The sequence below is a fragment of the Acomys minous genome (assembly GCF_964271855.1).
Source record: "Acomys minous genome assembly, chromosome: 12".
Taxonomy (NCBI): domain Eukaryota; kingdom Metazoa; phylum Chordata; class Mammalia; order Rodentia; family Muridae; genus Acomys; species Acomys minous.
Genome location: NC_140493.1, coordinates 3,555,817 through 3,577,150, shown reverse-complemented (window position 1 = coordinate 3,577,150; position 21,334 = coordinate 3,555,817). Strand labels below are relative to the sequence as shown.

The 21,334-nt window shown below is 45.3% G+C and overlaps 1 protein-coding gene across 1 annotated transcript in view; it reads right to left on the bottom strand.

Annotated features, from left to right (window-relative positions):
- Window positions 1–21,334, bottom strand: part of FAM186A (family with sequence similarity 186 member A) — a 55,646-nt gene that overhangs the window by 31,494 nt on the left and 2,818 nt on the right. The window contains exons 2-3 of the mRNA XM_084751452.1: window positions 3,205–3,421; window positions 2,318–2,488 (exon numbers count right to left, since the gene is read on the bottom strand). Coding sequence (XP_084607578.1) covers window positions 2,318–2,488; window positions 3,205–3,421 — 388 coding nt within the window. The remainder of the gene's footprint in view (window positions 1–2,317; window positions 2,489–3,204; window positions 3,422–21,334) is intronic.

Sequence of the window (21,334 nt, the reverse complement as noted above, 5' to 3'; positions counted from 1 at the left end):
TCAGTTCCCAGCAACCACATAATGGCTCACAACCATCTATAATGAGATCTGGTGCCCTCTCCTGGCATGTAGGCACACACACAGGCAGAATATTGTATAAATATTAAATAAATAAATATTTTATATATGTTGATGGTTGGTCTGATGTATTCTGATGCTAATAAATGAAAAGAAATCACACCCAGGCAGGGCAAATGAGATAGGCGTGGCTAAGGTTCCGGGGCTTGGGAAGACAGAGAATCTTGGGAAAAAGACGAAGGAGAAGAAAGAAGAGAGAGGAGGAGAAGAAGGCCGCCATGGGTTAGATGGAAGAGAAGCACATGGCCGGCGTGGATGGAGACTTGGCCCAGATGAAGAACATTAGCAAGGATTTGGGATAATGGATGGGAGGCAGCTGGATAGTTATTAGGGGCAGATGGCATGGGATTGGGGCAGGTACCTGCACCACTATGGGAAGTAGTTTAAGGGATTAATGTCTGCCTTGCCCCAGGTTAACTAAGGCTATTTTAAAATATAACAAGTGTCTGTGTCTTGATTGATTGCTAGCGGGTTATACTGCAATAATAATTATAGGCCTGATAATAAACAACATATTAACAACATTAACAACAACATGTATAATTCCTAATTGTGTCATGGTTCTCCTTGCTATAGGTAGTTTATTGTACATATGTTGTAACAATATAAATGCATATGTAAAAAAAAAAATTAAAACACAAACAAAAAACCTCAAACTATCTTGGGAAAAAAAAAAAAGCTGGAGAGAAGATCCCTGGCTGCTGTGTCCGAGATACCAGTTTCAATCCCCAAGTCCCACATGGATCTCAGAGTTACAGGTGACTGCAGTCCTCGGTGGCCTCCACAGGCATCAGCCATGCGTGTGGTACACAGACATACACAGAAAACAAGACAAAACACCATACACATAAATAAAACCGTGGAAAGTTCATAGCTATATAAAAGATGGCCTGTGTGGTGGTGCATCTGTAATTCCAGAACTTGGGAGGTAGTGACAGGAGGATCAGGAATTCAAGGTCTCCCTTAGCTACCTAGGAAGTTCAAGGCCAGCGTGGGCTGTATGAGACTCTATGTTACAAAGCCAAGAAGGAGAGGAGGGAATAAAACAAAAGACGGAGGAGGATGAGGAAGTGTTTAACAGACACGTCCATCAGGCGCGGCTGCGGAGCGTGGCTTGCCTGGCCTCCCTCCTCGTTCAGGGAAGGTCAATCCCCACGTCTCTCTCTTTACAACCACCAGCCTGGGAAATGAAAGGGAGTCCTGGGTGTCGAGGCCGTGGAGGCACTGGAGCCTTCCTGCACTATATGCAGAACTGCAGGGACTGCTGCCACTTCAGAAAACAGGTCTGCAGTACAGTCAAACACTAGGACTGCGCACGCACACGAAGCAAACGCAGGCCTCACGGAGACTTGCACGTGTGTGCTCCTAGCAGCAACATTCAGAAAAGTTAAACGTGGGAAACGCCCAAATATCCACCAGTTGCTCAGCAGGTCAAGCAGATGTGGTGTAGCTGAGAACCACATGCAAGCCAACCGGAGAGGACTGGGTTGCCGGTGTGCTGCCCTACAGCGCTGCTGAAGAAGACAGGCAGGACAGACCCGACCCCCCCCCCCGACCCCCGGCAGCAGCTAGGCGGAGTAATTCACACAGATAGCCCCGGCCCTCAGAAAGCTCTGACTGAAGAATTTCAAGTCCCAGGCTAGCCTGGATTACATAGCAAGACTCTGTCTCAACAAAACAAAACCCACATAAAATATGACTATTTATATAAAACAGCCAAAATCAATTTACTGAGACAAAATAGATTGATGGTTGTCTAGGACTGTGGGTGGGAATAAAGACAGAGAACACATGAGCATAGATTTTTTTTTTTGATAATGGAAACGTTTTAAAATGGGGACTAGATGTTGTCAGTCCCCAACATCACCGCCAAAAAGAGGAAACGATGGTGACTGCCCCACAGCAACTATGAATTTATGGAAATAATTGTGCACTTGACACACATACATCTTATGGAATGAAAATTATACCTCAATAATGCTGTGTTTTAAACTTTTACTACTATTTTATGTGTATGGGGTTTTTTGTCTGCATATACGTTTGGGCAGCGTGTGAACGCAGTGCCTGAAGGAGCCAAGAGAGGACACTGTTTCTCACTGGAACTAGAGTTCCAGATGCTTGCGAGCCCCATGTGGGTGCTGGGAATGGGACACATGTCCTCTGGAAGAGCACCAAGGGCAGCTGAGCCATCCCTCCAGTCCCCCCCCCCCTGTTTCCAAGGCTTACAGATTACACTTACTTGTTTTTTTCTTGTGTCTCTTCTTTTCTTCCAGGAGCGATGTGACCATGTGAAGCAGGATATTAACATCGTAATCCATTTCCTTCAGCGTTTCTGGCATCATCTCCATTTTCGCAACCCAGTGGTAGTACTCTTCCATGTTGATGGGCATCACCTCAGACAGAATGAAGTCTTGAAGAGAGTACAGGAAAGCCATCTTACGGAGGAAAAAACTAATTACAGCCATACAGGCTTGTGCTATTTGGTAACTGCATGACGCGGCCCCCTTGGGGAATAGAGTTAGTTTGCACTTTTTTTTTTTCAAGACAGGGTTTCTCTGTGTAGCCTTGGCTGTCCTGGACTCCCTTGCTAGACCAGGCTGGCCTCGAACTCACATCGATCCACCTGCCTCTGCCTCCCGAGTGCTGGGATTAAAGGCGTGCACCACAACTGCCCGGCTAGTTTGCACTTATTGTTATCCGGAGCCTTTTCCCTATTAAATAATTAATACAGGAAGAAACTTGGAATAGAAGTCCAAACAGTTAAATCAGCAAGTTAAGAAAATGTAATGGAATGATGTACGCCTTTAATCCCAGCACTCAGGAGGCAGAGGCAGGCGGATCGATGTGAGTTGGAGGCCAACCTGGTCCACAAAGTGAGTCCAGGACAGCCAGGGCTACACAGAGAAACCCTGTCCCAAAAAACCAAAACCAACCAACCAACCAACCAAACAAACAAACAAACAAAAAAACCCAACAAGAAAATGTAATGGAGGTTCAGAGCCCCGGGTTCATTCCCTCGTCTGCTGTGTCTTTCCTCCTTGCTAAGGTCAGTCCGTCAGCTTCCCTCAGGACTGACCTCCTCTCTCGCTAACCTTCTTCCCTCCCTGAGCCCTTCCAGACACTTACTCCACTCTTCTAGCCAGGACTGAAGTCTGAGGAGAATCTTCTCTCTGATATCAATGTTCTTGAGGTATGTGGAGATCCTCTCTAATAAAACTTTTCTCTTCTTTTTCTGGTTTTGTCTGAATAAGCCCTTCTGCCCAGGGGACAAGCTGTCAATACTGTATCGAGTCATTATCAGCTCCACATTGCTCAATATCTCAATCAACTGTGTCAGAACGTCCTGTGAAAAGGAGGAGTAGAGTTCGCTCAGGGTCGCTCTCGGGATGTCTGTCGGTAATCAGCAGAAAGCTGGCTCTTAACGCCTCTCGTTAGGGCGGTGAGACGTCTCGGTGATTAGTGGTGCCCGCTGCCGAGCCTGGAACCCCATGTGGTGCCTGGAGAGAACTGAACTCCTGCACAATTTCTCCAGACCACCACATGCATGGGCACACACATACCAGCACACACCCAAACACAAACATAAGACTTTTGAAGAAAATCTTAAAGTCAGCCGGGCATGGTGGCGCACGCCTTTAATCCCAGCACTCGGGAGGCAGAGGCAGGCAGATCGCTGTGAGTTCGAGGCCAGGCTGGTCTACAAAGCGAGTCCAGGACAGCCAAGGCTACACAGAGAAACCCTGTCTCAAAAAAGACCAAAAAAAAAAAAAATCTTAAAGTCTTCTAGCTAACCTCAGCTTTTGGGTGGCTGGCCGGAACTGTGAGTTCTAGGCCAGCGTGGTTAGCATAGGGAGCCCTCCCATGTCAAATGAAATGCTGCCAGTGTGGCTTTACTATGAGTCCCAAATTTTCTCTCCTTTAAAAACAAAAAAACAAAAAAACAAAAACGGGCTGGAGAGATGGCTCAGTGGTTAAGAGCACTGCCTGCTCTTCCAAAGGACCCCGGTTCAATTCCCAGCACCCACCAATGCACATTAAATTAAAATTAAATAAATAATATTTCAAAACAAAACAAACAAACAAAAAACAACCCTGGGAAGGCAGAGGCAGGTGAATCACTGTGAGTTCGAGGCCAGCCTGGTCTGCAAAGCTAGTCTAAGACAGCAAAGTCTACACAGTGAAACCCCGTCTTGAAAGACAAACAAGCTGGGCAGTGGTGGTGCACACCTTTAATCTCAGCACTCGGGAGGCAGAGGCAGGAGGATCGATGTGAGTTCTAGGCCAGCCTCATCTATAAAGTGTTGTCCAGGACAGCACTTGCTGCTCTTGCCAAGGAACTAGACTTCCTTCCTAGCACCCACACAGTGGCTCACACCCACACAGTGGCTCACAGCCATCTCTAACTCCTGTTCCAAAGACTCTGCCACCTTCTGACCTCCACGGGCACCAGGCACAGCCTTGCACATTTGTATACATACAGGCAAAACACTCAAACATATAAAATAGTATTTTCTTTTGAGAAGAGGCCTCACTGTGTAGGCTCTTCTGGCCTGAATCTCTATGTAAACTAGACTGAAAATAAATGTTAAATTTTTTTTTTTGAGGCAGGGTTTCTCTGTATAGCCCTGGCTGTCTTATAACTCACTGTGTAGACCCAGGCTGGCCTCAAACTCAGAGATCTGCCTGCCTCCACCTCCCAAATGCTAGATTAAACGTGTGGGCCAACACTTCCTTGCTATTAAAAGTATTTTTTAAACTTTAATATTTGGTGGAAAACCTTTAATTTAATTTTTAAAATTAAAATTTATTTTTATTCTTTTATTGTATGAGTGTTTTGCACTGCATGCATGCCTAATGCCCAAAGAGGTGGTAATCTCCCATGTGCTCACTGGGAATTGAACCTGGGCCCTTTGCAAGAACACGTGCTCTTAACCACTGAAGCAACTCTCCAACTCTAAACTCTAATATTTTGCATATATTTCTGTATGTGTGTCTGTCTGTCTCCCTTTCTCCCCCTCTCACCTTGTGTGTGTGTGTGTGTGTGTGTGTGTGTGAGTCTGTCTGTCTCTCTCCCTCTGTGTATGTGTCTGTGTGTCTGTATGTCTGTCTGTCTCTGTGTGTGTTTGTATGTTTGTGTATTTGAGTGTCATGACAATCACATGGAAGTCGGAGAACAGCGTTCAAGAGTCAGTTTTCTCCTTCCATCCCGTGGATTCATGGCGTCAAACTCGGATTATCAGGTTTGCCAGCTAATGCTTTTGCCTGCTGAGCCATGTGACTGGCCCAAAATGTAGAAACTTTGAGTTTTCTCTGCCTGTAAGGCTAGCACTTGGGAGGCGTGGCTGGAAGATGGTGAGTCAGAGACCAGCGTGGGCTACCTGAGACCTTATCTCAATAAAGGGAAGGGAAGTAGGGGAGGACAGGGGGCTAGGGAGGGGAAGGAGGGGAAGAGAGAAAGAAAGTGGGCAGGGGAAGGGAGGGGAGAGAAGAGAAGTGAAGGAGAGAGGAAAGAGCAAAATCTTCCTGGCGTGCCACTATGTAACGCAGGAGAGTATGGTGGGACCAGTGCCATCCCAGAATGCACTATCTCAGGGGGCTTAAAGCTAGCCCAGACTATATGAACCCTGCATCAAACAAAACAAAATAGGCATGACTATGTAGCTGTTGGGCAAGGATGTGGAGAAACTGGGGTTTGCAAGGTAGTGTGATATGTTACAGTCATTTTTTTTCCTGGAGACAGGGTTTCCCTGTGTAGCCTTGGCTGTCCTGGAATCACTCTGTAGACCAGGCTGGCCTCAAACTCACAGAGATCCGCCTGCCACTGACTCCCGAGTGCTGGGATTAAAGGCGTGCGCCACTTCCGCTTGGCCCCTGGCTACTCTTGTAGAGGACCTAGGTTTAATTTCTAGCCCACACAATGGCTCACAATGTCATTCCAGGGGAGCCAATGCCCTCTATGGCCTCTATGGACACTGTATGCACATAGTACACAGGCATGCGTGCTGTCAAAACACCCATACACAGAAAATAGAATTGAAAAAAAATGTTTTTTTAATCTCAAAACAACTTTGAGATTTCATCTTACCCCAGTCTGAGTGGAAAAAATCAACAAAACAGGGACAGCAAATACTAGCGCGACTGTGGGTAAGAGAGGCTCCTCATTCGTTGTTGGTAGGCTTGCAAACTGGCCCAGGCACTCTGGGAATCAGTGTGAAGTCTTTTCAAAAAGCTAGAAATAAATCTCCTATGTGACTCGGCTACACGACTCTTTAGGATACACCCAAGGGACTTAAACTCTTACTCCCTCGACGCTCGCTCTTCCGTGTGCATGGCAGCTCTATTCTCAGTAGCTAAGAGGCAGAAACAACCGAAGTGTCCTTCAACTGATTCACGGATGATAAAAGTGAGGTACATATACACTATGAAATGTTATTCGGCTGTAAAAGAAACGAAACCATGAGCTTGGTAAATAAGTGGGTAGGGCTAGGAAAGGTTATGTTGGGTGAGGCACTCCAGTCCCAGACAGACAGACAGACACTGCACGCTGTCATATGCATGGATCCTGACCACAGATCTGCACATAGGGGTATATTACCTGTGGTAACTTCAGAAGCCAGACAGGGAAAAGGACCGTGGTTCTGGGGAGACGCCATAGAGAGGGGACAGACTGGCAGAGGACACGTGAAGGGAGAAAAGGGAAAGGAAAGGGGTTCGTTGGGAGTAGGGAGGGAAGTGTTTTTAAAAAAGGAAAGGGAGATTAGCAGTAAGGATGTCTGAAAAAGTCATAAGGAATCATTATTGTCTATTTACTTAAAGTTACATAGTGTGTGTGTGTGTGTGTGTGTGTGTTTTAATGATATGTTCCCATCTGGCTGGCAATTCCCCACACACACCAAGAGCCATAGACTGCCTACCCTAGGCATGAGAATCGCCTTCTGAGTTGTTGATCAAGGCAGTCCAATAGACTCCTAAAACACTGTGGGCTGCCGCTGTCTCCTTTGGTTGCCTCCCAGAGGTTGAAGGTCAGTCCTACTGCTGAAAAACACCATGTACTTTGGATATGGGACTCAGAGCGTCTGAGACAGATCTAACTCCGAGAACCAGTTTTCATGGTACTAGAAGGCTCCATGCAAGCTTCCAAGGGAGGAAAATAACCAACTGTCCTACCAAGCAACAATGTCTACAAACTCCAACAAAGACCGATGTGGCACTATAACCCTAAAGATTCAATAGCAGCACTCATACCTTGGTGGCAGCCAACATCTCTCTGATTAGACTTAAAGCCCATTCAACAAGAGAGAAATTGTGCCGGGCGTGGTGGCGCACGCCTTTAATCCCAGCTTGCAGGAGGCAGAGGCAGGCGGATCGCTGTGCGTTCGAGGCCAGCCTGGTCTACAAAAGTGAGTCCAGGACAGCCAAGGCTAACACAGAGAAACCCTGTCTTTGAAAAACCAAAACCCAAAGCCCAAAACCAACCAAATAATCCCCCCAAAAAACCCTGGTGCTTTAATTGGGGTGAATTTGGCCATTTACAAACAGAGACCCTGTCTCAAAAAAATAAAAAATAACCAAAAACCAGAGATCAAAATTGCAGGTGCGTTAACTCCAAGGAATATGGTACATTCATTCATAGCCTACCACAAGCAGCTTCTGGCAGCTGTAGGTTCCCTGGAGTTTGTAGGCATTGTGGAAGGGGAAAGCACTGAGGTCAGCAGTGCAAAGCCAGGAGAGACACGCAAGGTAACCTCTTGCCATCAGGAGAGGAACTGAGATGTCGGGCAGCTCAAAGCCCAGCAGCAAAAATTACTAGTTTTCCTTGGGGCAGCCAAGAGGTAACAAACAGGCAGGGAAACTGCAGCTAAGTATTGCTGATCTCATGAATGCATGCTACTGTAGGCTTTGGATCTGGCCACAGATAAGCCTCTTACCGTATTCCCAAGAGTTGAATGTTATAAAAATAACCACTGGTGTGTATGGCCCTTTGCCTTCGGAAACAGCAGGGATGATCTTGGGAAGACGTGGACAAAACTCTCAAGGATTTATTGTGCATCCAGGAATTATAGATGGGGATCGCAAGGAACAAATTAAAATCTTAGCATAATTTAAAAAGGAGTTGCAAAATCTGGGCGCGGTGACACACGCCTTTAATCCCAGCACTCGGGAGGCAGAGGCAGGAGGATCGCTGTGAGTTCGAGGCCAGCCTGGTCTACAAAGCGAGTCCAGGACAGCCAAGGCTACACAGAGAAACCCTGTCTCAAAAAAAAAAAAAAGGGTGGCCACTGCTGAAGTACCAACAGCCCTACCCCTAAAATGGACGTCCAACCTGCCTGTGTGGCAACAGCAGTGGCCTGTAACAAGGGAAAAATCCCAGGCGCTTGGACAGGTAGGGTCTAGAGCAGCTGGAGGTTCATCATATAGAAGGGTCTGCCAGGCCATGGTGTTCCCCGTGTTTGCTGTGAAAGGAATCAGGAAAATGGAGGACGGTAACGGCTATAAGAGCAGTGAATATAAAAATTCAAACAATTTTTTTCAAGACAGGGTCTCTCTGTGTAGCCCTGGATGTCCTGGATTCACTTTGTAGACCAGGCTGGCCGTGAACTCACAGAGATCCGCCTGCCTCTGCCTCCCAAGGGCTGCGGTGGAAGGCGTGCGCCACCACCACCTGGCTTTCCTTTACCTTCTTTGTTACCTAGGTCATGGCCTATAATAGTAATTGACTTAAAAGATATTTTTACACAATACCCTTGCATGAACAGGATAGGGAAAGGTTTCCTTTCTCAGGACCTACTCTGAACAACAGTGGTCCAATAAAGAGATGCCATTGCAAAGTACTTCCGCAGGAAATGTTAAATAGTCCAACTTTATGTCAATATTTTGGGTAACAACCATTAGAAGAAACAATTCGCCGGCTGTGGGAATAAGACCACTGTATAACTCAAATGCTGGTTTTGTAGCCTCCATTTCTAGTTGCAATCCTTATTCTGAGGATCTTCTGTATTTTTTTTTAAAGACTTATTTATTTTGTTTACAGTGTTCTGCCTGCATGTTCACCTGCAGGCCAGAAGAGGGCACCAGATCTCATTATAGATGGTTGTGAGCCACCATGTGGTTGCTGGGAATTGAACTCAGGACCTCTAGAGGAGCAGGCAGTGCTCTTAACCTCAGAGCCATCTCTCCAGACCCATAGGGTCTTCTGTCTTAATGTTGTATAAACACAGCTTCCCAATTCCTCACTGATACACCAATAAAGCAGAGTACAGCCAATTGCGGAGGCGGGGAGAGAATAGGGCTGGACTTCCTGCCAGCCACGGAGGGAGGAGTTAGAAGAGGAAGTGGGGGATTCAGCCACAGACAGAGGTGCAGGAAGGACCAGGAGAGAGAGGTCAGCAAGGAAAGCCACAAACTGCAAGCATGTCTGGAATGAATGTTGGGAGGAAACCAGATTAGTTTAGAGGATTAAGAACAGTGTAATAACTGCTCAGTTCTTACGCTGTGAAGCTTGCTAAAATAATGTAATGGCGTTTTAGTTATTTGTGCGAAAGCCCAGTTAAGAGAGTAACTAACACTATTTTATAATAGTAATTTTGACGATAGGCAGTTTCCTCAATCTGTCATTTATCATTACACGGATGATATTTGTTGGATGATTCTGATGCAGATACTTTAGTGAAAATATTTAAGGAAACACAAATAAGTTTGCCATGCTGGGGGTTATAGATTACTCTAGAATTCAATTAGCTGTTTAGATTATAAAATAAGTGAACAAAAAATTTGACCAGAGCTGGCCATGGTGGCGCACGCCTTTAATCCCAGCACTCGGGAGGCAGAGGCAGGCGGATCGCTGTGAGTTCGAGGCCAGCCTGGTCTACAGAGCAAGTTCCAGGACAACTAGACTATTACACAGAGAAACCCTGTCTTGAAAAAAAAAAAGTTTTTTAATGTCCTACATAATCTATGTATAACTAAACTCCATTACCTGTTGGAAGTAACATGAGAGGTACCAAAAGAAATGAAATCTGGCAGGTAGATGTGTTTTATTTTTCAGAATTTAAAAAACAAAGATATATACACCATACCATTGAAATATATATATATATATTCAGGGTTTCAATGAGCAACTTTAAGTTCTGAAAAGGCTGATTGTGTAATTATACATTTATTGGAAATAATGGCAATCATGGATATACCGGAACAAATTAGACTGATAATGCCTCCACATATGCAACCAGTAGGATGAAGCAATTCTTTGTGATGGTTTTGAGATGGGGACATGGTTATGTTTATCTATCTACAGGGAATGAAAAACTACGGTTACCAGCAAAACTTACGTAGATTAGATCTGACCAGGGAAGACCTCATACTAGCTGAGTTACGAATGTCTCCACATGGCAAACGAATGTTCTTGGCTACCTGGAGCTCATGACATGCCGTCCTTTCATACAGCACGGATAGAGGTTTGTATTACAGTCTAAACAGACTTATAAAGTTCATAAGTGCCTTTCACCTGCTCAAACATAGACCAGAAAATTATCTTTAGCTGATTTGTACACCTTGCATAGTCTCTCTCTCTCTCTCTCTCTCTCTCTCTCTCTCTCTCTCTCTCTCTCTCTCTCCTTAAGAATCTGCCTCTGGGTCACCTTCAAAACGGCCTAGCCGAGATGATCAATCCTACAGAGGCTGGACAGTGTCACGGGAATTTTGGTTCCTTAGTTAATGTCATACAGACATGTTTTTGTTTTAATCTCAGGTATAGGATATGGGGCTGAGGCAGATTGTCTGCAGCAGCAAACTACTGGCCTCCTGCAGCTCCGAGAAAGGTGTGGCCTTTGCCAGTTGCAGTTAGTTTAATTCTGAGGACTCTGGAGAAGGATATCAGAACCCAGGGGGCGGGGTGGGGGTGGGGGGGAGGGGGAGGGATGGGCTGGGGGTGGGGGGAGCCTCAGAGGAGGAAAAAGAACCCTGTTGCTCCCCCTCGCTGTTCCTGGCTGCTGTTGATGCAGTGTGACAGGAACTCAGAGATATCCTGAGATGGGGCTGGTGTTGCCCCAAAGAACCCGGCGATCCTTAAGAACAGGACGTGGGGAAAGAGAACTGCAGCCCTTGTCTCCACTTACCTCTCTCCTACCTGGTGTTGGGAGTTGGGCGGGGTTGGGGTGGGGAAGGCTGAAAAAGATAGTAAATAACCCACATACTATTTTAAAATAGATTTTAAAAAATACGCCAAGAGGACAGAATAAGATACATCTAGCTCTTCCAGAGGTTGGCTAATATCTTCATTTTCTTAGAGTAACCAAAAGATGTTGTTGTTGGTTTTGGGTTTGTTTTGTTTTGTTTTGTTTTTTGTTTTTTTGTTTGTTTGTTTGGTTGGTTGGTTTTCAAGACGGGGTTTCTCTGTGCAGCCTTGGCTGTCCTGGACTCACTTTGTAGACCAGGCTGGCCTCGAACTCACAGCGATCCTCCTGCCTCTGCAGGGGGTTAAAGGCGCGCAGCACATCTAGGGTGGTTCATTATAAGTATTGGTCATTGTCAGGGAGGAAACAAGTCAGGATCAGGACCTCTTTCTTTCTCCCCTCTGTCCTTCTTTTTCTGTTATTTTCTCTCTTATCTAGTGTCAGGGGAAAGGGAATAATATAAGAAAAAGGGAAGGAGATAGGGTTACAGGATAAAGGGTAGACTACCAAACCTACTAACCTCAAGTATTTCACATTGGTATGGTATATTGATAGAAATTTAAGATTTTGTTCAACTTTTGCTTAATGTTTTGTAAATGTGAAACTCATTTGAAGATGTGATGCAGGGCTGGAGAGATGGCTCAGAGGTTAAGAATACCGCCTGTTCTTCCGAAGGTCCTGAGTTCAGTTCCTAGCAACCACATGGTGGCTCACAACCATCTGTAAAGTGATCTGATGCCCTCTTCTGGCCTGCAGGTGTACATGCAGGCAGAGCACTGTATATATAATAATAAATAAATAAATCTTTTTTGAAGATTTGATGTAAACTTTTTTTTTCTTTTTTTTTTTTTGGTTTTTCAAGACAGTGATGTAAACTTCTAATCTTATGCAATTTCTAACTGTTGCAAAGTGTTCAGGATGGTTGGAGATGCACGTTAGTAGTCAGTCACCTATAAATAATCTCACTTGTAGCCTTGTTAGGTACTAAGTTTAGGTAATTACAGAAATAAGCTTTAGTCCCTTGTATATGTTTTCAAGGTTAAGCGGAAAGTACAGAGCTAGAAGCAAGTAATGTTTATCTATTTAGATATACTGAGGTAGATAGATATGATAATGCACTATATAATAGTAAATAGATAGATGGGCTTCAAACACTTCAGAGCTGGAGAGATGGCTCAGCGGTTAAAGGCACCGACTGCGCTTCCAGAGATCCTGAGTTCAATTCCCAGCAACCACATGGTGGCTCACAGACATCTATAATTAGATCTGATGTGCACTGTATACATAATAAATAAATACATCTTTTTTTAAAAGATGTTTTAATAATAAAAGGCTTTTCTGAAAGAGAGACAGATCTGCTCCTGGTAGCACCTCTAACCTACTTTAAAGAAGATGGTGGGTGTCAAAGAAACAAATGTGGCAAGATTGTCACTCGACAAAAAACTGTCCTTATCTCTACTGCTGGGCAGTGTCTGTCCAAACTGTGAATAAGCAGGACACTGTCCAACTCTGCAGAGACTAAATAGGCCAGTCCTTCAAAATTCCTGCTTCACTGAAAAGCCTGCCAGACACTCTGGGCCCATAGGCTGAAGACTGGATGCCCCAGTGACACAGAGAACCCTGAGAACCCTCTGGTGACTGCCCAGACAGTCAGCTGCCTCTGTCATTTCTATAGTTTTGGAAGCTGCTTGCCCCACACTTGCTACATACTTAGGGAAAACATTTCCTTCTCAGTCTCTGACGGGGTTGAAGGCTAGATAGTCACAGTCTTACTACAAGTAAGCTTAGTTGTTTAGGAACTAAGACAGTGTTTTAGTTCTAAAAAGATATTTCTAAGTTGATAAGTGCAAGTCACAAGACAGTGATACAGTACAGAACTTTGGACTCACCAGGACAGGATAGATAGCCGAGTACTTCTGCAAAGGTGCCAAATACTAATGGACTAGACATTGTAAGTGTAATTACTACTTGATAATTCTTATAATTATTCTTATTGTATATAGTTTATAAATGTTGGAGAAACAGCCACTTTTTTTTTTTTAACAGAAGTGGGAACATGTAGTGGAAGATTTGATTTTTTTCTTTTTTCTTTTTTTTTGTTTTTGTTTTTGTTTTTTGAGACAGTGTTTCTCTGTGTAGTTTTGATTTCTTTTGTTTTGTTTTGTTTTGCTTTTTCAAGACAAGTTTTCTTTGTGTAACAGCCCCGGCTGTCCTGGACTCTTTGTAGACCAGGTTGGCCTTGAACTCACAGAGATCTGCCTGCCTCTGCCTCCTGAGTAGTTCTGATTTCTTTAACAACTCAGTTATGTTATATAAATATGTTTTTGTTTTAATCCCAAATGTGGGATATGGGACTGCCTTAGTTCACCTATAGCTGATAAATTGCCTCATGCGGCTTGAAGAGGGGTATGGTCTTTACCAGCTGGAAATAGTTTAATTCTTAGGACTTGGAGAGGGTTGAAATACAAAAGCCCAGCGAGAGAAAGTGCCAGGCTTTGAGGAGACAGATGGAGGAGGAAAAGGCTACCTGTTCTTTCTGCCATGTTTGCTGTTTGCTGTTGTCTGACTACCGAATATCCTGACTACTGAGATTGGTGTTTCCCCAAAGAACCTCACAACCCTAACCAGGTGTAACTAAGTCTAAAGAAGTCTATGTCCCTTTCTATGGTCCATCAGGGTGGGGTGGGGGGCGGGGGCGGGGGCAGGCAGGGTTAGAAGGGAGATAGAGGCATAAAAAACCCCAAATAAAACAGTTAAAAAAAAAAATATATATATATATATATATATATATCTCACCAGGTGGGCGATAGTAGTGCACACCTTTAGTCCCAGCACTTGGAAGGCAGAGGCAGGCAGATCCCTGTGAGTTCAAAGCCAGCCTGGTCTACAATGCGAGTCCAGGACAGCCAAGACTACAGAGAGAGACCCTGCCTCAAAAAACAAACAAAATAGCAGCTACAGAAGTGTTTGTTTGAGCTTTTAGTTTCAGAAGATTGAGATCATGGTAGTGGCATCAGGCCGACATGGCAGCTAGATCAGATAGCTTACACCCTAAGCCGCAAACGGCAAACAGAGGGTGCAAACCGTGAATGGCATGTGGCGTTGAGTGACACGTGGTTTCAGAGTGACATACTTCCTTCAGCCCGCTCACATCTCCTCAAGGTACCCAAGTATTGTTAATAGCTGAGCCTGTCGGGGACACTCTCTTTCAAACCACCACAAACAGTAAGAAAACTTTCTGGGAAAGAAATAAGGAAGAGCCGGGCGGTGGTGGCGCACGCCTTTAATCCCGGCACTCGGGAGGCAGAGGCAGGCGGATCGCTGTGAGTTCGAGGCCAGCCTGGTCTACAAAGTGAGTCTAGGACAGCCAAGGCTACACAGAGAAACCCTGTCTCGAAAAAAAACAAAACAAAACAAAACAAAAAATAAGGAAAAACTTCCCATTTAAAATTTCTTTAATTGGGCTGGAGAGGTTAAGAGTATGGACTACATGGAGCTGGAGAGATGGCTCAGAGGTTAAGAGCACTGACTGATCTTCCAGAGGTCCTGAGTTCAATTCCCAGCAACCACATGGTGGCTCACAACAGCCTATAATGTGATCTAATGCCCTCTTCTGGTGTGCAGATGTACATGCAGGCAGAACACTGTACACATAATAAATAAATAAATAAATAAATAAATAAAAATTTCCTTTAAGCCAGGTGCTATTGCACTTGGGAGGCAGGAGCAGGTGGATCTCTGTGAGTTTGAGGCCAGCCTAGTCGCCACAGTGAGTTCTAGGACAGGCAGGGCTATGCAGAGAAACCCTGTCTCAAAAATCCAAACAAGCAAACAGATAAAATGTCCTAGAAACAAACCTAACACAGAAGCTGGAAGACCTCTATGAGGGAAGCTGAAGACCCTGAGCAGGATCCAGGGAGACAGCTCAGGTGGTAAACTGCCCGCTACAGGGATAGGACATGCTTATGGTTTCCAGAATCCAGGTTAAAAACAAAGAAAAGTTGGTCATGACGGTATGGACTTTTAATCGCAGCCTGGAAGGTGGGACCAAGCAGAGCTGGGGAGCGTACCGGCCAAGCAGCTTATGCTTTTTGTTTATTTGGTTTTGCTTTCTGAAGGCAGGGTTTCTCTGTGTAACTCTGCCTGCCCTGGTCTTGCTTTGTAGGCCAGGCTGGCCTCGAACCCACAGCGATCCACCTGCCTCTGCCTCCCGAGTGCTGGGACCACAGGCGTGGGCCACCATGCCAGGCTCAAGCAGCTTATCTTAATCAGCTCCAGGTCACTGGGGACCTGGTCTCAGAAGGTAACGTGGAAGCCCAGGAGGTGGCTCAGTGGTTAGCAGCACGGGCTGAGCTCACAGAGGACCTGAGTTCAGTTCCTAGCACCCATACAGCAGCTTAGCTATAACTCCAGTTCCAGGGGGTACCTGGGGCACCAGGAACATGTGTAATGCAATACATACATGCAGGCAAAACACTAATACACATAAAATAAAAATAAGTCTAAAAAAAGTTATCCTCTGGTCTCCATATACGTATATATATATACCTCTGTGTGTGTGTGTATGTGTATATATATATATACATACATATATATATGTATGTATATATATATACACACACATACATACATACATACATACATACATACATATATATATACACACACACACACACACACACACACACAGACTGAGACTGAAGAAATTGAAGAAGAAGCTGTACAGTGGGACGTCCATGCTCATGGACTGCAACAATAAATATTCTGAAAATGGATACGTTATGAAAAATGGACTACATTTTTTTTTAAGATTTATTTATTTTTTGTATGAGGGCTTTATCTGCAAGTACACCTATAGGCCAGCAGAGGGCACCAGATCCCAGCATAGATGGTTGTGCGCCACCGTGTGGTTGCTGGGGGTTGAACTGAAGGCCTCTATAAGAGCCGACCTTAACCTCTGAGCCATCTCTCCAGCCCCAGGTTCTTCTTTTATGTGGGCACCACTGCGCCCAGTGGACCACCACGGAGTCTGTGAAATTCTCATCATTTTTTCCCCCTTTGACCCTGTGGTCCTGGCTGTCCTGGAACTCACTCTGTAGGCCAGGTTGGCCTTAAATTCACAGAGATCCACATGCCTCTGCCTCCAGAGCACTGGGATTAAAAGTCTGAGCCATGGGGCCTGGAGAGATGGCTCAGAGGGTTAAGAGCACCGGCTGTTCTTCCAATGATCCTGAGTTCAATTCCGAGCAACCACATGGTGGCTCATAACCACCTACAATGAGACCTGGTGCCCTCTTCTGGTCTGCAGGCTTACATGCAGGCGGAATACTGTATAATTAATAAATTAATAAATAATTAAAAAATAAAAAAAAGCCTGAGCCACTACTTCCTGGCTCCCATCAAAACTTTAATGAAAAAAAAAATCCTAAAATTCACCACACCCTGTCTTTTTTTTTTTTTTTTTTTTTTTTTTTTTTTTGCTTTTTTTGCTTTTTGGTTTTGGTTTTTTGGTTTTTTAGTTTTTTGAGACAGGGTTTCGCTGTGTTAGCCTGGCTGTCCTGGACTCACTTTGTAGACCAGGCTGACCTCGAACTCACAGCGATCCGCCTGCCTCTGCCTCCCGAGTGCTGGGATTAAAGGCGTGCGCCACCACACCCGGCTCTTTTCTTTTTTGTTAACTAAATAAAAAAATTTTTTTCAAGTCAGGGTTTCTCTGTGTAACAGCTCTGGTTTTCCTGGACTCACTCTTTAGACCAGGCTGGGTTGGAACTCACAGCGATCCGCCTGCCTCTGCCTCTTGAGTGCTGGGATTAAAGGTGTGAACAACCACCACCTGACGAGAAGCCCTGCCTTGAAAATCCAAAGGAAAAAAAAGAAAGGAAAAAAATCAGTGCGACTTTGAGATGCTGCAGTCAGAATGGCCATCATCAAGAAAAAAAAAAAAGATGGGCCAATGAGATGACCGACTGAGTGGTAAAGGCTCCTTTTTACGGCTCTTGCCGCCCAGCGTGAAGACCTGAGTTTAACTGCTGTACTCCACATGGTTGGAGGAGAAAACCAACTCCCACAAGCTGTCCCCTGATCTCCACACGCATGCTGTGGCACACACGTACACACGGGAATGTAACTTTACCACTCAGAAGGACGCTTGGACCCACCACACGCTTGAACACGCGTGCATATTTTCACACTAGGCGGGGAGTGGAACCGGCTTAGGTGATGGGATGGAGGGAGCGTGGTGTATATTTACCAGTGAGTTTTATTCAGCGGTAAAGAAAGAGGAAGTGAGCTGGCTGATGGCTCAGGGGTAAAGACACCGGCAGGGGGAGGGGATTACCCATGAGTACTGTCTTCCCACCTCCACGTGTGAGTATGTGCGTACACGCACAGATAAATTCGTGGGAAATATTTGAAGGGAAAAATAAAATCATACTATCTGTGGGAAAACGAATGGGACTGGAAATTACTAAACATGTTCATTTGTGTGTGTGAGGTGTGTGGTGTGTGTGACTGTGTATGCATGCAAGTACGTGTGATGTGTGTGCTTATATATGTGTGTCTGCACGTGTGCTTGTGTGTATATGTGTGTGGGAGCATGTGAACGGACCTATGTGCATACGTGGAGTCTGGAGGACGCTCCCTAGGGCTTGGTTCTTGCCTTCCACTATGGACTCTAGGGGTCAAATTCAGGTCATCAGTTCTGTGTGGCACTTCCGCCCTCTGTGCCATCTGCCATCTTGTCAGCCTTGGAAATTATTATAGTAAGCAAATGTACCTAGACTCACAAAGACAAATGCCACATATTTCTCATACATGTGTGTGTGCATACATGTGTGTGTACATTATATGTATATATGTACATATGTGTGGGTGTGGCTGTACTTCTTAGAAATGAAAGGGGACCGAGAGAGTGAGGAAAAAGAGGCCTTTAGCAAGGGAGTGGGAAAGGAAGGTACTAGAACACACGGGACATGGGCTGGGAATGTAACCTAGTTGGTAGAGCAAACCTCAAGTATTAGCCAGGGTTATGTAGCAGGACAGGGCATTGGATGCATATATGTAAGAGAGAGTTAAAATGGCCTAGAGGCCCACAGACCAGCTAGTCCAACAATGGCTGACTGCCAACAGTAGTTCCAAGAAGCCAGTAGTGTTCAGTCCACAAAGCTGGATGTCTCGGCTGGTCTTCAGGATATGCCAGAATCCTGAAGAAGGAGACTTTAATCCAGGTGGTGCTGGCTCTCGCTTTTAATCCCCGCACCACAGAGGCAGGTGGATCTCTGAGCTGGAGGCCAGCCAGGGCTACATGGTAAAATGGCTGTCTAAAAACAAATGTAATGATATTTGCTCTCGGGCTAGGTGTGTGGTGACATATGCCTGTATTTTGGCACTTGGGGGGTGGAGGCAAGAAGAATTGAATTGAAGACCAGCCTGGACCGCTTAGGGAGTCCCAGGACAGCGTGAGTCACATAGGGAGGCCTGTCTCAATGCATCATCAAAGTCAAGGCTGTGTACGTGGACGCGTCTTAGAGCATAGAAATGTGCCCTGTGGTGGTGAGGCACACCTTTAATCCCAGCACTCCGGAGGTAAGCAGATCTCTGAGGCCCAGGCCAAGATGGCCAGAGCTACACAGAGAAACCATATCTCAAACAAAACAACAACAACAAACAAAAAGACAAACAAAAAAACTACCAAGTCTACTGGAAATCTTGTGGGTCAAGGCAACTATAATTTACTCTGATGTATTTCTGATGGCATTGCTTTTTGAAGATGTGGGGAAACCTCAAAGGAATGTTATTTACTTTGCAGACAATAAATCCTAGGAGATGAACGGTTGCTAGTGTTACACCAACTTGATACAGCCTACAGCATCAGCGAGAAGGCAAGCTCAATTGAGAAAATGACTCCACAAGATCCCGCTTTAAAGGTAGGGCATTTCTTTTTTTTTTTTTTTTAATTGATTTATAGGCTGGGTGTGGTAGTGCACGCCTTTAATCCCAGCACTGGGGAGGCAGAGGCAGGTGGATTGATGTGAGTTCAAGGCTAGCCTGGTCTACAAAGTGACTCCAGGGCAGCCAAGGCTACACAGAGAAACCCTGTCTCAAAAAACCAAAAAAATAAAAATTAATTTATTACTTTGTAAAATGTGCATTGGAGTTTTGCATGCATGTGTGTCTGTGTGAGGGTGTCAGATCTCTTGGGACTGGAGTTACAGACAGTTGTGAGCTGCCATGTGGGTGGTGGGAATTGAACCTGGGTCCTCTGAAAGAGCAGTCAGTGCTGCGAACTGCTGAACCATCTCTCCAGCCCCATTGGACATGTTCTTAATTAGTGATTCATTGGAAATATCCCAGCCCATTGTGGGTGGAGCCATCCCTGGGCTGGTGGTCCTGGGTTCTATAGGAAAACAGCCTGAGCAAGCCATAAGGAGCAAGCCAGTAAGCAGCACCCTCCATGGCCTGTGCATCAGCTCCTGCCTTCAGGTTCCTGCCATTTGAGTTCCTGTCCTGACTCCTTTCAATGATGCACTATGATGGGATGTGTAAGCCAAATAAATAAACCCTTTCCTCCCACGTTGCTTTGGTCAGTGTCTTAGTCAATGTTCCTTTTTTTTTTTTTAATTTATTATTTTTCTTTTATGTGCATTGGTGTTTGCCTGCATGTATGCCTGTGGGTGTCAGATCTTGGAGCTATAGACAGTTGTGAGCCGCCATGTGGGTGCTGGGAATCGAACCCCGGTCCTCTGGAAGAGCAGTCAGTGCTCTTAACTGCTGAGCCATCTCTCCAGCCCCAATGTTCTTTTATTGTGAGGAGGCATCATGACCACAGCAGCTCTTATGAAGGACAGCCTTTAATTAAGGGTTGCTTACAGTTTTAGATGATTAGTCCATTACCAGAGTGTCAGGGAACAAGGCAGCGTGCAGGCAGACACGGTGCTGGGGAAGGAACAGAGTTTTCTACACCCAGATCAGCAGGCCACTGGCTTGGGCTTTTTGAAACCTCAACGCTCACCCTTAGTGATAAACTTCCTCCAACTCGGCCACACCTCTAATCCTTTCAACTAGTGCCACTCCCTCAGCATTTAAATATAGACCCTAAAGCACAAACAAACAAACAAAAAAGATATCTAGAAGGATTATAATGCAGCAAGAAATGGGCCTGGTGGTGCACGCCTGTAATCCCAGCACTTGGGAGGCAGAGGCGGGCGGATCGCTGTGAGTTCGAGGCCAGCCTGGTCTACAAAGCGAGTCCAAGGCTACACAGAGAAACCCTGTTTCAAAAAAAAAAAAAATTGGGGCATGAGGAATTAATTCATTATGTTGATTCTGCTGAAGTTTCCATAAATTTTAATGTGTGTGTGTATATTATATATGTTTACTTTAAAAACATACAGTTTATTCCATGCTAAAAACTGATGTGGTGGTTTGAATGAAAATGGCCCCCATCGCCGGGCATGGTGGCGCATGCCTTTAATCCCAGCACTCGGAAGCCAGAGGCAGGCGGATTGCTGTAAATTCGAGGTCAGCCTGGTCTACAGAGTGAATTCAGGACAGCCAAGGCTACACAGAGAAACCCTATCTCAAAAAGACCAAAAAAAAAAAAAGCTGGGCGTGGTGGCACACCCCTGTAATCCCAGCACTTGGGAGGCAGAGGCAGGCGGATCGCTGTGAGTTCGAGGCCAGCCTGGTCTACAAAGCAAGTCCAGGACAGCCAAGGCTACACAGAGAAATCCTGTCTCGAAAAACCAAAAAAAAAAAAAAAAAAAAAAAGAAATGGCCTCCAAAGGCTGGGCTATGGTGGCGCATTGTGTCTTTATATAGAGTTTGAAGGGCAGTACACCTGCATACCGGAAGAGGGCAAATCTCATTATAGATGGCTGTGAGCCATCCTGTGCTTGCTGGGAATTGAACTCATGACCTTTGGAAAGAGCAGGCAGTGCTTTTAACCTCTGAGCCATCTCTCCAGCCCTGGCATTTTTTTTTTTTTTTTGGCTTTTTTTAAGACAGGGTCTCTCTGTGTTAGCGGTGACTGTCCTGGACTCGCTTTGTAGACCAGGCTGGCCTCGAACTCACAGCTCTCCGCCTGC